This window comes from Cajanus cajan, chromosome 6, assembly GCF_000230855.2.
Source record: "Cajanus cajan strain Asha chromosome 6, NIPB_CcT2T_4, whole genome shotgun sequence".
Lineage (NCBI taxonomy): Eukaryota > Viridiplantae > Streptophyta > Magnoliopsida > Fabales > Fabaceae > Cajanus > Cajanus cajan.
The window spans coordinates 54082203-54098317 of record NC_138522.1 but is presented as its reverse complement, the minus strand read 5'-3'; the positions used below and the strand labels follow the sequence as shown (position 1 = coordinate 54098317).

Genomic DNA, 16115 nt, shown 5'->3' with positions numbered 1-16115 from the left:
CGCCTCGAAACGGCTGAGCGGATCGAGAGTTCTTCACCATGAAGAAACCTGAATTCTTCACCATGAAGGAACCTAGGCGCTGAGCGCCTTTTATTCGCTGAGCGGATAGGAGGCAGAGAGCACCTTCACATTTCTGGATCAAATCCGCTGAGCGGATTGGAAATGGCTGAGCGGATTGGAGGCAGAGAGCATTCCTTTTCTTCCAGGGACCAATTCGCTGAGCGGATATGATCCGCTGAGCGCCTTCATTGTGGAAACTCTCTGTTCTTATTCCGCTGAGTGCCTCAGAATGGCTGAGCCATTTTTCTCCAGGTTTCAACTCCTACAAAATAAGCACAAAATTAGATTAAAGGCTTCCTATTCTATGTGCTAACATTGATCAAGAGTATCTCTTTGATTCCATGCCTATATAAATCAAAATAACATTAATAACAACACAAAAACTATTAGATAAGTGTCTCAAATGAATGTTAAATTAAGCTAATTAGACACTTATCAAACTACCCCCAACTTAGAAATTTGTTTGTCCTCAAACAACAATCTTCGTTGAGAATAATATGACTGACTCATCTTTCCAGTGAATACAAAAGTTTCACCCAACAAATATATCAATACATTTTTCATGATTTCACAGAATACAATGAACTTATTTTTCAAAATCCAGTGAGTGATTGCTACAACAATTGATACTCAATTGTTGACAAACATTGTGAACCTCAAGCACACTCAAGGAAAATATCCAATCATCTTCCATTGTTTTCAGCTAAGAGCACTCAAATTTCCTCACTAGTGTATAACTCTCTTAGTATATTGTGCAGATGAGTGTTTCTCTCCTTTCATGCACCAAACAAGCTAAGTCTGATTTGTTACCTGTCTCTCACAAGTCTATTGTTAAGACTAAGCATGAATTACTAAGGACTTAAGAAGGTTGTAACATGGCCTGGCTATCAGAGATTTGGTTTTTCTTTGGGAATCTGATCTGAAAGCCTGTTTGACAAGAGACATTCTCACTCATATGGTTAATCAAATCCTTGCTCTAGCTTGAATTCTCTTGATTCTTTATACCTCATCCCTCTTTGAATGACTTACTGGTTCCTTCTCTTTTGAAATATTGCACAAATTAATGGAATGATAACAAGGAACCTTGATTACAAAATTAACTCAATTTTTTTTTTTTTTTTTTTTTTTTTTTTTTTTTTTAGAAATATACATAATAATACACTGTAATAGAGATATACAATCCAGCTTCAACCACATGATCTCTCCATGCAAACTACCCCCAACTTGGTTCAAACCCACTTGTTTCATAAAAATGTCTCTTACCAACAAGGCTAAGGACAATCATGGTTTTCCATTTTGAGCTTAGGGGTTCTGTTTAAGGTCAGATTTTATGTTCAAGGATTCATGGGTTGGCTATTTTTTTTTTATTTTATTTTTTTTATTTTTATTTTTTGGCTACTGGTTAAATTAAACAACTGCCTTAGAAATTTCATGCATAGCATAACTGTGACTAATGAGAGACTCAAACAAAACTGACCGCATGAATTAGTGATGACTCTCCAAGATTGTATTTTAACTGTTTGGCTCACTCACTCACACGGTTTGGTTAAGTGCCCTAACATCAACAACTTTAGAATCATTTCAACTTCACTTGAACAAACTTGAAGCACACAATCAAAGTCAAAATTGTAACCACTTGTGCAACAATGTAACTTTCCAGATTAGAAAATATTGATCATTGAAAACTTGGAATCATAAATTTGCACTTTCTAGAAAAATTTGTCAGTTGAGTTAAACCAAAGCAAGCAACTAATGTATCCAAAATAAAATGCACAATACTGATAATAAATAAAACGAAACAAAATAAACTGCACAAAAACCCTCAGATGTCCTCATCATCATGGTCATCTCCTTCAGCTCCATCTCCTCCTTCTTGCTCCTGCTCATCCTCTCCTCCTTCAAAATGTGGACTGTCCCCAGGCCAATAAAAGTGTTGCTGAAATGCCTCTGGGGATGGCCATTGGAAAGGAGGGCCACCCTGAAACTGGTGCTGATGGGCATGATACATGCTAGTGTTGAGTGACATCAGTGCCAGGTGGTTGGCCAGATTCTGCTGCTCTATGTGATGAAAATGTGCAGCCATGAAGTCCTGAGCAGGTACTTGGGAAGAGGAAGAGCCTTGCCCATGCCTCTGGGGTCGAGGTTGTGAAGCATCTCCATGCTGCTCACTTTTGCAATGTATTTTAATATATGCAGCATTGATGGGAGGTCGGAGAGCTTTATTTAAATTACCAGGCAAACGAGAACCACTAAATAAACATAGCCCAGTAATTAAACCTGGAAAGCCCAAAGGTCTAGAAACACCTGTTGAAGACGGAGAAGATAGCACGATCTTGTGTATTTCATCTGAAATAATTGTAGGTATATCCACCTCTGTCTTTTGCAAAATAGAATAAAGAAGTGTTGCTCTGGGCATGTTTAGATCAGATATGTGGGTGATGCAGTACACATTACAATATAAGAGATTCTGCCAGATACGTGCAGTGGTAGTCAAATTCTTCCTAAGGAATGAAACTGGGTTACCTGTGAGTCCCACTGTGTATGTACATCCAGGCAAACATAACAGCTTAGCCATTTTGTCCGCATTAAAAGCATGGGCTTTCTTCAATCGGCCAAATTCATCCAAACCATCACCTCCTATAACATCAGGACTACCCAAATACTGCTGAATGGCATCCCTAGAATAACTGACCACAGCGCCTCTGACCCAGCTGTTTCTAGTTTGATCAGTCCTCTGGAGCGGGTAAGCATTGGCATAAAACTCCTTGATGATCTCTTCATTATATTTCTTTTCAGGAGTAGCCAATTTGTTCCATTTCCTGCGAGTCAGCTCCCTTTGGAAGTCCATATATTCTCCGACTTCCAACTCCACCCGCCTTTCAGTTACTATCTGTCGAGGCTCCAATTCTGCATATCGTTGCTGCTTGGACTTGGTCATGAACCTGTGTCTATCCAAACGAATGGGAGCGACAGGTGGAGGAGAAGGATTCTCATTGTCAGAATCTTGTGGAGGAGGATTTGAAGAAGCAGCCCCCTTCCTTTTCTTGCTGGCTGGGATCTCATGGGTGGGTTTAGGTTTTCCCATCTGCAAATCACAAGTGTTAGGTAATTTCAAATAATTCATTCAATCATAAAAACAGCATGAGTCTCTGCCTCTGATCCGCTCAGCGCCTCTGATCCGCTGAGCGCCTCAAACAAGCCTGGGTTTCTGGCCTCAATCCGCTCAGTGCTTTTGAAGCGCTGAGCGCCTTGCTCTAGAACTTGAAAATTTTCAGTTTTTTGAACTTAAAACCCAACAATCAATAAAACCTTCTCACAAAACACAATTTTGGCTTTAAATGAAATGACAATGAATTTACAAGCCTAAGCCCTTAACATGGATTGCAGAAACTCAGGAACCCTAACACAGTCTATGAACTTTGATGTAAAATTTGAAACCCCAACATACATTATTAAGAGCAACCCAATGGGATTACAAAATTTAAAGAATAGAGCAGAAAAAGTTAAACCCTAGTCAGCATAGAACAATGACAGAAAAATTCATCCATGAAAGCCAAGGGCTGGTGCAAAAGAGGAACATGCATGGACATACCTGAAATCTGTTAGATGCACAAAGAAAAATCACAGAAGCAAGGGTATAGAGAGCAGTTATGTGAGAATAGGAATAGCAAGAGGGAGAGGGAGAGGGATAGGCTCAAAACGTGAAGAATAGGAGAGTGAACGTGGGTTATGTGTATAACCCCTTTTCAGCTGAGACTTTTAATTCAATTAGAGGCCCAACCCGTGATCCATCCGCTTAGCGCTTGGAATGCGCTGAGCGTTTTGCCTCCAGAGAGCTCACAAACCTCAGGCGCTGAGCGCCTTAATTCCGCTGAGCCATTTGGCTCCAGAGAGCTCCAGGGATTTTTACCATTCCAGGCGCTGAGCGCCTTCCAGGCGCTGAGCGCCTTGCCTCCAGAAACCCCTCCTCATATGAGGCGCTGAGCGCCTCTCAAGCGCTGAGCGCCTGACCTCCAGGGACTCCTCTGATTATTGACTGATACAAAGGGCTGAGCCACTCAGAGGGGCTGAGCCACTGAGTCCTGGATCAGAAATTATACAATTCTTATTCTAGCTCAGTTTTGATCCCAAATTCCTTAATATTCTTCCTTTACTCCATCAAAACAAACACACATTGAACATCAAAGAAAATGCATAATCTAACACAATATTCTTGAATTTATTTTAAGCATTAAATTCTAAACTCACTCCCTAAAACATCACACATATGAAATTAAACATGCAATACTAAATAATCAAACCACTTTTAAAAACATAACGTCTGGGTTGCCTCCCAGCAAGCGCTTCTTTATTGTCATTAGCTTGACACTTCTTGAAGTCATGGATCAATGAGGTGAGTGACATTGGTGAGTTGCTCAATATCACCACCTAAGTATGGCTTAATTCTTTGGCCATTCACCATCCAAGATCTTCCAGAGTTTGGTTCTTCCAATTCTACTGCCCCATATGGCTTAACTGATTTGATGACAAAAGGGCCTGACCATTTGGACTTGAGTTTTCCAGGGAATAATCTCAACCTGGAATTGAACAATAACACCTGTTGACCTGGTTGGAAGTTTCTCTGGATAATTTTTCTATCATGATAAGACTTGACCTTGCTTTTATAAATCCGTGATGATTCATAGGCTTGTAACCGCATCTCTTCAAGCTCATGTAACTGGAGCTTTCTCTTTTCACCTGCAGCTTTCGAATCAAAATTCAATGCTTTCAATGCCCAATAGGCCTTATGCTCCAACTCAACTGGAAGATGACAGGCTTTCCCATAGACAAGTTGAAATGGAGAAAGTCCAATTGGAGTTTTGTATGCTGTCCTGTAAGCCCACAATGTGTCATCCAATTTCAAAGACCAATCTTTTCTTGAACTGGCTACAGTCTTTTCTAAAATTTTCTTCAACTCCCTATTGGAAACCTCTGCCTGTCCATTCGTCTGGGGATGGTAAGGTGTAGCTACCTTGTGTCTCACACCATAGTGCTGCAACACATTCTTCAGCTGTGTGTTACAGAAATGAGAACCACCATCACTAATGAGCACTCTCGGTGTTCCAAATCGAGTAAAGATGTTCTTCTTCAAGAACTTGATCACCGTTCGTGCATCAGCCTTCTGAGTTGCTAAAGCTTCCACCCATTTAGAAACATAGTCCACAGCAACCAGAATGTACTCGTTGGAATAAGAGGAAGGAAGTGGTCCTACAAAGTCAATTCCCCAGCAGTCAAACACTTCGATTTCAAGAATATTTTGCAATGGTAACTCATGCCTTTTGGAAATTCCACCAGTTCTCTGACATTTATCACAATTCTTGCAATGTTCATGAGAATCTTTAAAGATAGTAGGCCAGTAGAATCCAGACTGGAGAATCTTTGCTGCTGTGCGATCTCCATTGTAGTGACCTCCATAGGGTGAATTGTGACAGTGCCACAAGATATCCTTGACCTCTGTACCTGAAACACACCTTCTTAACAAACCATCAGCACCAATCTTAAATAAATAAGGATCATCCCACACATAATAAGTAGAATCCTTTAAGAATTTCTTTCTTTGCTGCCAATTAAAATCTTCTGGAATGACCCCGGCTGCTTTAAAATTTGCCATATCGGCAAACCAAGGTCGTTCCTGCACCAAGAATAATTTTTCATCTGGAAATTCTTCATGGATTGCACTTTCAAGTATGGTCACCTCATCATTTTCCAATCTGGAAAGGTGGTCTGCAATTTGGTTTTCACAGCCTTTCTTGTCCTTTATCTCTAAATCAAATTCCTGTAACAATAGAATCCATCTTATTAACCTTGGCTTGGAATCAGATTTAGTTAACAAATACTTGATTGCTGCATGGTCAGTAAACACAGTAATTTTTGAGCCAATCAAATAAGAACGAAATTTTTCAAGTGCATACACTATTGCAAGTAATTCTTTTTCTGTGGTTGCATAATTCATTTGAGTTTCATTCAAAACTTTACTCGCATAATGTATGGCATGAAAAATTTTGTTTTTCCTTTGTCCTAGTACAGCACCTACTGCATAATCACTCGCATCACACATTAATTCAAAACCAAAATTCCAATCCGGACTAGTGATTATGGGTGCCGAACACAGTTTTTGTTTCAAAAGTGAGAAAGCAGCCAAGCAATTATCATCAAAATTAAATTTAACATCTTTAACAAGGAGATTGCTAAGCGGTTTGGCAATCTTTGAGAAATCTTGGATGAAACGCCTATAGAATCCAGCATGTCCAAGAAAGCTTCGAATCCCTTTTACATTTGTTGGTGGAGGAAGCTTAGAGATGACTTCCACTTTAGCTGGATCCACCTCGATACCTTTCTCAGAGATCTTGTGGCCAAGCACTATTCCTTCAGTCACCATAAAATGACATTTCTCCCAATTAAGCACCAAATGAGTTTCAACACACCGCCTCAGTACAGTGTTGAGATTCTCTAAACATGTATCAAATGATGCTCCAAACACAGAAAAATCATCCATGAAAATCTCAATACACTTCTCAACAAGATCAGAAAAGATGGCCAACATGCACCTTTGAAATGTGGCTGGTGCGTTACATAATCCAAATGGCATTTTCCTATATGCAAACACACCAAAAGGACATGTAAATGCTGTCTTTTCTTGGTCCTCCGGATCCACTGCTATCTGATTATATCCAGAATAACCATCCAAAAAACAGTAGTATGCCTTACCTGCCAACCTTTCTAACATCTGGTCCATGAAGGGTAATGGGAAATGATCCTTCCTTGTGGCCTGGTTTAGTTTCCGGTAATCAATACACATCCGCCAACCAGTGACTGTCCGTGTAGGGATCAATTCATTCTTATCATTCACCACGACCGTCATACCTCCCTTCTTAGGAACCACCTGAACAGGACTAACCCATGCACTATCGGAGATAGGGTAAATCATGCCAGCTTCAAGCAACTTAATCACCTCTTTTCTGACCACCTCCTTCATTGTTGGATTGAGGCGCCTTTGAGGTTGTGCTACAGGCCTATAATCCTGTTCCATCAGGATCCGGTGCATACAATATGAAGGGCTAATACCTTTCAAATCTGACAGCGTCCAACCGATAGCTCCTTCATTAGCCTTCAGAACTTCAATTAGCTTCTTTTCCTCCTCAACAGATAGGGAACTATTGATTATAACTGGTTTGCCACCATTTGCTTCAAGAAAGACATACTTGAGATGGCTTGGCAATTGCTTCAACTCTAATTTCTGAGGTTGAAACTTTTCCTCCTTGTTTAAATCTTGAACACTTGTTGAACTAGGAGAAATTTCCTTTGCTTTGTCCAGCTCTTCCAAACACTTCTGTATTTCTTTTTCATCCTCCTCATTGATTTCACTGACTGCATTAACCAGTGCTTTCTCTAATGGTGTAGCTACTGAGAATGACTTTTGAGCTTCCATACACAGCTCATCAATCACATCCACTCTGAAGCAGCCTGACTTATCACTTGGATGTTTCATGGCTTCAAATACATTAAAATTCACTTCATCATCCTGAACTCTAACCTTGAGTTTGCCATCATCAACATCAATAATGACCTTGGCTGTCTTCATGAATGGTCGTCCTAAAATAAGAGGAACTTCAGAATCTTCCTCCATATCCATGATAACAAAATCAACTGGGAACCAAAACTTATCAACTTTCACCAAGAGGTCTTCAACAATACCATGAGGATACTTAATGGATCTATCAGCCAGCTGCAGGGTCATCCTGGTAGGTCGCACCTCTACTTGGCCTATCCTCTGTAACATAGACAAAGGCATCAGATTGATACTGGCTCCTAAGTCCAACAATGCCTTCCCCACAGAAACATTGCCAATAGTGACTGGCAAGGTAAAACTCCCTGGATCTCTAGACTTTTGTGGAAGTGACTTCTGAATTATAGCACTGCAACCTGCCTCTAGCTCCACTGTTCCATCTTCACTCAACTTCCTCTTTTTTGTCAGAAGCTCTTTCATAAACCTTGCATAAGATGGCATCTGTTCCAAGGCCTCTGCAAAAGGTATGTTGATCTGTAACCGCTTGATTATATCAAGGAACCTTGCAAATTGTCGTTCCTTGTCTTTCTTTGACGGAGCATGTGGGTAAGGTAAATTCTTCACAGGAGGAGGCCTAACAACTTCTTTCCCTTTCTTCTTACTCTCCTCCTTCACCTCTCCATCTCTACTCTCATTTTTTTGGCTTTCTATTTTATTTTTTTCATTTTTGTCAGCCTCATTATTCAACTCCACTCCTTTCTCACTTTCTAACTCAACTCCATTCTTTTTTTCTTCTTCTCCACCATTATTGTCTCTCAAATTATCACCAATCCCTTTTCCTATCACAGTGCCTCTCCTAGTTGTAATTGACTGACAATGCTCTTTAGGATTGACTTGTGTATTTGCTGAAAAATTTTTGCTTTGTTGATCTGCCAATTGCTTGGCTAGCTGCCCCACTTGAACCTCCAGGTTTCTGATAGACGCTTCAGTGTTTTTCTGGTTAGTTGTGGAAACCTGCATAAATTGTGTAAGAGCATCCTCCATTTTTGACAACCTATCTGGCTGATAAGAAGACTGATTTTGATATGGCTTTTGTGGAGGCTGCCTTTGTGATGGTCCTGCTTCTTGTTTCCACCCAGAGTACTGATTTTGATTATTTCTCCAGCCTTGATTCTGATTATAGTTACCAGAGAAATTCCCTTGCCTTCCTGGATTGTTCATATAATTAACTTCCTCCTCCTGTTCTGATTCAGATATAGAACATTGCCCATTTGGATGATCACCTGCACAAAAATCACATCTCATTACTTGTTGAGAGCGTGAAGATGATCCTACTTGAAGTTTGGACATCTGTTTCCTTATCTCTTCCATCTGCTGAGAAAGAAGCTTATTCTGAGCCAGAATTGCATTTTGAGTATCCAATTCTAGAATTCCCCGTTTGGAAGGCTGGCTCCTGTCATGGTGAGCTTGGTAATCACTGGCTGCCAAAGCATCAATAATAGTGATTGCTTCCTCAGAATCTTTCATCATCATAGAACCACCTGCAGAAGCATCCAATAACATCTTTGTTTGAGGCCTTAACCCATTACAGAACATGTTGAGTTGTGCAACATCATCAAACCCATGATTTGGGCATTTCCTCAGCAAGGATTTATATCTCTCCCAGGCCTCACACAAAGGTTCATCAGCGCCTTGAGAAAATGTTGCAATTGCTGATTTGGCACTTATATATCTAGAAGGAGGAAAGAATCTAGCTAAGAACTTCCTTTCTACGTCCTCCCATCTAGTTAGGCTCTGATTTGGATGAGCCTGCAACCATGTCTTCGCTTTTCCTGTCAAAGAGAAGGGAAATAATCTCAAGTAGACTGCTTCTTCATCTTCTCCAGGAATGCCCATAGTGCCAATAAGCTCATAGAAAGTTGACAGATGTGTGTAGGGATCTTCATGGTCCATCCCTGCAAATTGATTGGCAGTGATGAGAGATAATAATGCTGGTTTCATCTCCACCCCCTTAGCTGGTCTAGCTATACTGGAAAAGTGCCTAGGACCCAATTGATGATTGTATTCTCCAAGGAGTCTCCTTGGCTGATGATGAGGTCCATGACCACCTGGTCCTTCTTCAGCCATTGATTCAGAATTAAAGTGTTGAGCTGAAACTGAAGTGGAAGTACCCTCCTGTTCCCGTCTCTCCTGTTCAAGCTTCCTTTGTCGCCTTCTTCTGCTATTATTTTTCCTAGCTGTTTTCTCAATCTCTGGATCAAATAACAGCTGCTCAGCAGGAATTTTTCCTCGCATACAAAGACTGACTTAAACAGAAAAGTTAGAACAACAGGTAAAGAATATATTCAACAAAATGAAAACTAAACAATATATACAATAAGCTCCAACTAGTACAATAGAAATCACAACTATCTTGACACAAGTCCCCGGCAACGGCGCCAAGAAACTTGTTAAGATTTTAAATAGGCAAGCGCACCCAAGTCTCTGTAGTAAAAATAAAAGGTTGTCGAACCTCAGGGACTTGTGAGATAACTTAGATTTCTATTATATTAGTTGATGCTTATAAATTTAAAACTGGAATAGTTACACATATTCAAATTTGAGATATATGATTTTCCAACTTCAAGAAACTAAAGAGTAATTTGATTTAAAGAAAACAGATATAAGAAACAGTTGGGATTTGATTTCATCAATCTCCCTCCTATGTATTCCTATTGATTCTTTCTAAAATTTCCATTACTCATTGTTATTGCATTCTCTATTTTCATTCAAACCCAATCCCTTGGCATAAGAAATTCTGGAATATTCAACTCAATGAATGATTCCTCACTTCATTTAGTTCAATATTCTGCATTACGAATCAGAACTTGTTACAACTATTAAGATCAAGACCATCCCTGACTCTTAAAAATAATAGGTGATTTGATTCAAGTCTAGATCCAGAAAATGTTTTCCAACTAAATTCTAAATCCAAAATCAAAGATAAGTGATCAGTTTATCTAAGCATTAAGAATGGAATACAAATCACTAACAAAGGGTAATAGATCATATATATATATGAATCAAAGAGAAATACATAGGAGTTTGATGACTACATCAATCCCAAACTTAGAGATTAGCTCTCCATATTACAAGAAATCACCAAGTTACAAGTTGAGAGGTAGAAGAAGAAGATCCTTTGAAGATTCGCGTTCCCACGAGCTCCAGAGTACTCTGTTTTTTTCTTCCTCTCGTGTCTGTCCCCTTTCTCTCTCTTTCTTTCCTTATATATAAAAACAGAGTAAGCAAGAGAGATATGAATCCGCTCAGCGCCTCGAAACGGCTGAGCGGATCGAGAGTTCTTCACCATGAAGAAACCTGAATTCTTCACCATGAAGGAACCTAGGCGCTGAGCGCCTTTTATTCGCTGAGCGGATAGGAGGCAGAGAGCACCTTCACATTTCTGGATCAAATCCGCTGAGCGGATTGGAAATGGCTGAGCGGATTGGAGGCAGAGAGCATTCCTTTTCTTCCAGGGACCAATTCGCTGAGCGGATATGATCCGCTGAGCGCCTTCATTGTGGAAACTCTCTGTTCTTATTCCGCTGAGCGCCTCAGAATGGCTGAGCCATTTTTCTCCAGGTTTCAACTCCTACAAAATAAGCACAAAATTAGATTAAAGGCTTCCTATTCTATGTGCTAACATTGATCAAGAGTATCTCTTTGATTCCATGCCTATATAAATCAAAATAACATTAATAACAACACAAAAACTATTAGATAAGTGTCTCAAATGAATGTTAAATTAAGCTAATTAGACACTTATCAATATGATGCATGTCATACATTCACTATTTCATTAACTCAACCTTTCACTTATCATGGAATATCATTTATTACCTCATAAGGTTCGCACAGGAATTCACAGAGCACTTTAGTTCATATTAAAATTTATCTATTTTCAAAATTAATCACATATTCATTCATCATCTCCAACAAGGAATATAGTAGAGTAATCAGAAAGTAAAACATAACACATTCATACTTTTCATGTTCCTAGAAACATGCATCAGGCAAGGGATTGAGGGTCAATCCGACTACCCAACAATTATTCTCACATCCCCGAGCGAGGTTTCTCACTTTCTCCTTACCTCGATAAGCAGGAGATGAAACTAGAGCAGAACCTTGCTAATCTCCTCCTCTGAATTCTCCTTGGTCTTTAAAAGGTTTAGCAGAAGAAGAAGTAAGAAGTGAATAGTATGATTTGAAATCAAGCCTGAGCCTCCTATTTATAGGCATAGGGATGACCGGAACGGCCTGTTCTGGACCCATCCGTTATATGTAAAATTTACAACTAGAACGACTCGTTCTCAAAACCAGAACAACCCGTTCTAGGGTTGATTTTAATACACATTGACCATAATTGGAACGACCCGTTTCTAACTTAGGATTTTAGGCCACTTTATTATTCTGGAACGACCCGTTCCACTTTTTGGAATGCCCGTTCTGCTTTTGGGAACGGTCCGTTCTGGGCCTAAAAAAAAGTATTTTTTTATAAAAATTAATTTTTCATAAATATTTAAATTTTTTAAAAATTTTCTAAAATGTTCTATAAAATCCCTTTAATTATTTAAAATAACTATAAGAAATTAATTTCCATAACTATAAAAATAATAATAATTAACTATTGTATTAGTAGAAAATTTGGGATGTTACACATTGTTAAAATATAGGTATAGGGTATAGTTATATATAATATATGTTGTTGAATTTCGTTTAAAATTAACATTAAAATTTTGTCTATGTCAAATTAATTTATACTCATATATATTATATTTATAGTAACACTTTTTATATATCATTATATATAACATTTCTTGTAGTGCTTATTTGAGTCATTGGATTTCTCTGTTTCCTATATTACATGTGTTCTACAACATTTTATTTTATTTCATGTTTTATTCCTTGTTTTGAATCAAAAGTTATCCTTTCTCCAATCTTGATTTTTTTTATTGCAATATATCACGAATTCTAAGAAATTTCTTTAAATGGATTCATTCTCGGATTATATCATTCACTATCATAAAAAATTCTCAAATATGAGAAATTTTTCTTGTCATTAAAATTTATCTAGGTTAAATTCATCCTTGAAATTTTAGATGCTTCAAATTGGAAATAAAATAGGAATGAAAGAATTAGTGAAGAAAGCAATGGAGAAGATATAAATATAGGTTTTTTTTGGCGGGGGGCGGGCGGGGGCGTATTTTTCAAATTTATATAATTTAAGAAAGAAAGAAAAGATTTTTTACTTGTTTAATTAGATTAAATAAAGAAATAGTCGAAATTGAGCAATTTAAATTAAGTAAAGTCAAGTTTACCTTTTTAAGAATATACACCAACAAATTCCCCCCCTTGCCACTTCGGTTAAAAGGGGAATAAACCTGAGCCTTATGGCATCAATACAAACTCAACTCTTCAAGCCCGACCAAATGGTGCAATGATTTTAGGTAATTCTTGCATTGTTATTTGGTCTAAGATGAGTAGTATATATGGGGTCAATATTTAACAATTTCTCAAATAAAGATATTAGTCATGTATCTTTAAAACAACAACCTTGTCTAGAACTCGACAAGGCCATATTTGATGTGGAAGGTGCACATGGAAAATGTTTATCCAAAAAGTAGAACCGAAAAGAGGTATTTTGGCCTTTCCCTGTTGCAATTTCATGCCAGGAAAAGAGAGACTTATCTCCTATGGAACCCACATAGTTTGGGGATTCATTATCCATTTCAACTCCAAACAAACGGTGTGAAAGATAAACATATCCACTCTTCTTCATTCCTCCCATCAAGTTTTCTCATCATTTCAATCTAAATAAACAAATTGTTAAATTCTTATTTAAGCATTAAATAAAAAATCAAAATAAAATTTAAAACTAGTCCTAGATAATTTGATAATAATAATAATAAAATCAATCGTCTAAACTCCAGTTCAATATTTGTGATCAATATTACATCGTTAGGACCAAAAAACTATGATATTGTTGGGTTATTCCAATAATAATTATATAAAATAACGATGGGTTTTCATCCACTTCCAGTTGACCTGAAAAGTTCACAGTACCAAAACTCAAACAGATTCTTTCTTATGCATATAGAAAATTATAAACGAGTTCAAATAGATTGATTACTACTCAACTCTTGCCAATCTTCTACCCTTAAGGATTTAAAGTTTATTACATAGAACAGACATGAGTTAATTAATTATAATTGGACGGAAAAATTAAGGACATGAAAAATGCAAAGAAGATTCATCCCAACTTGTTTAGAATCATGATTTTACATCTCTATAAAAGGATAGATATTTACGTCTATAAAAAACAAATCTGTAAAACACAAATGTCACTCCATTTCACATTTCCACACAAAGCACATGAATCAAAATGCTTAATCTATACAGCATAGAATTATATTCCACTAAAACCACACATTGGGATAAATACAGAGCCCATTGTTCTGTATGATCTTACACCCAAACGGTCGAACTCTAGTTTTGCCACCTCAAGTACCCCACGTACGTCCCAAACGTCAACCATCCCCATTAAATAAAAAAGAAACGTACAAATTCATTAAAACGCACATAAAAAAAAATCACTCCAACATTACAACAAGTAATAAATATTATCTATATTTTGATCTATTCCCTCGGTTCAAACGGACACGATTACATGACCACTGACCAAGTATGATTGACAGAGATTAAGAAGAAAAAATAATCTAAGCATCTGTCAGTTTTTTCAATCTTAGAAAATCCAATTAAAAAAAAAGAAGAAAAGATTGAATCAGTCAGGGTTCTTACAGGCACATATCAACAAAGAGAAGCCAATTTTGTCGTGTTCCTTACGCAAGGTCTTCTCCTCCAACCACAACCTGCTATCGAGGCCACTCCTTGTCCTGAACATGAAAACTGCAGAGGCTGCAGAATTGGAATTGAAAAGCCAATCGTGCAAGTCCCACATCATATCCACCACCAAACCATCCACAAAAATTGTCTGGTTCCCACGAAAATTCCACCGTAACCTCTTTACCTCGAACATTGTCTTCTTGTCCACGCACACGGACAACACGTGACTCTTCGACCCTCCCTCCTCCGCGCCGCACTTTATCAATATATCGTGACAATTCCCCGTCTCGCAAAATCTCGCCTTTGTCGCGTACACGGCACTGCCGGAAAACGTTTCGCTCCTCGAAACCATCCAGAATCTCGCCTCCAAGCCCCGAACTTCCTCAATTGGGCTTTTGTCCCCCAGGCGCAGGCCCAGTTCGGAGTCCACCAAAACGACCACGTAGAACCCACCAACCGGCTCTGGCCCTTCCTCGTACTTTGCAACAGACAGATCCCACAAAACTTGAATTTCAAAACTATGGGATTCGAATGCTTCGTTGCCTTTGTTCTTTCTCAATTGCCTTGCGTTGCATTTGGACGGAGAAATTTCTGAATTGGAGATGGTTATGCTGAAGCCTTGGCCCAAGAGTTTCTTGGCCCAAGTTAGCGTGACAAAGAGTTGTTTTTGCGTTAGTTTGTACATGCAGGTAACTGAATCTCTGGTGGAAGGGTTCAGTTTGGGACAGAGATAGGCCTGGTTTGATGAGGGCCTTGAGCAATAGGAATCGGACACGCGAATGGCATGTTCGTTGTAACAAGACGCTATGCCTCTCATTATAAAATGCCTACGTTCTCTCCCTTTAGGGTTCAGAAATAAACCGACACGGACACGCGAAGAAAGAATTTGCTCGCACCGTGACACAGAGAGAGAGGGAAAAAGGGAAGGATTCAATTTCAATTTGAAGGTGACAAAAGACACGGGCTTTTTCTCTTCCTGGGATTTTCCATGTGTGAAATTTCCTTTCTGTTTTCTGGCATACCTGTGGAGAGAAACATCAGTAAAGACAAAATATAGTGAAGAAAACGAAATGCATGATGCCCGGTTCTGCATTCAATACTATTGATTCTAAACTTCTAACATTTAATTACAATTTACTACCGGATGAAAATTCAGAACTCAAACAAATGACCCTATCTTAAATTGCTTACGTTACGTTACCCTCACTCAATGTGACTAATTATGGTTTCACCCTATCCCTATCTTATAAAAACGTTTGTCTTGCTTAATTATGGATTTCATAGCAAATATATAACTGTAAGTCTATAAGTCATTAGGCATTGAATAGTATGCAATATTGGTTAGGGATGTGGGAAAAGCAAGATGTTGATGTTCTTATAGGGTCAAGGAGGGTATTTTATTTTCATTTGCTTAATACCTTGATCTGTGTTGACATGTGGGTTGGGATGACTATGACAGACACAGTAACAAGATAACGAAGCTGACGGGGAAATGGAGACGAAAATACAAGGATGAGAGTGATAGTTGGACCCACCAATTAAAGTCAGGCTTCAGATTCACCTACTTGGACTCCAGACAAATAAGATTGAAAGCTTCCCTGTAACCATTTTTTTTTCGTGTTAGTTA

The 16115-nt window shown here is 38.5% G+C and overlaps 1 protein-coding gene across 5 annotated transcripts; it reads right to left on the bottom strand.

The window, feature by feature from the left end:
• Positions 1 to 304: 304 nt before the first annotated feature.
• Positions 305 to 15870, bottom strand: LOC109795697 (uncharacterized). Of its 5 annotated transcripts, XM_020355196.3 has the most exons (3): positions 15680 to 15870; positions 14444 to 15510; positions 13554 to 13690 (listed from the first exon to the last, which is right to left on the bottom strand). In XM_020355196.3, exons 2-3 carry the CDS (start codon positions 15303 to 15305, stop codon positions 13596 to 13598), a joined length of 957 nt encoding a protein of 318 aa, XP_020210785.1. In that variant the 5' UTR covers positions 15306 to 15510; positions 15680 to 15870; the 3' UTR covers positions 13554 to 13595. The 5 variants fall into 5 exon arrangements, with proteins under 5 accessions (XP_082933771.1, XP_020210784.1, XP_020210783.1 ...); XM_083077645.1 differs by lacking the exon at positions 13554 to 13690 and adding an exon at positions 305 to 322 and having other exon boundaries at positions 14444 to 15868; XM_020355195.3 differs by lacking the exon at positions 13554 to 13690 and adding an exon at positions 11092 to 11237 and having other exon boundaries at positions 14444 to 15867.
• Positions 15871 to 16115: the final 245 nt, after the last annotated feature.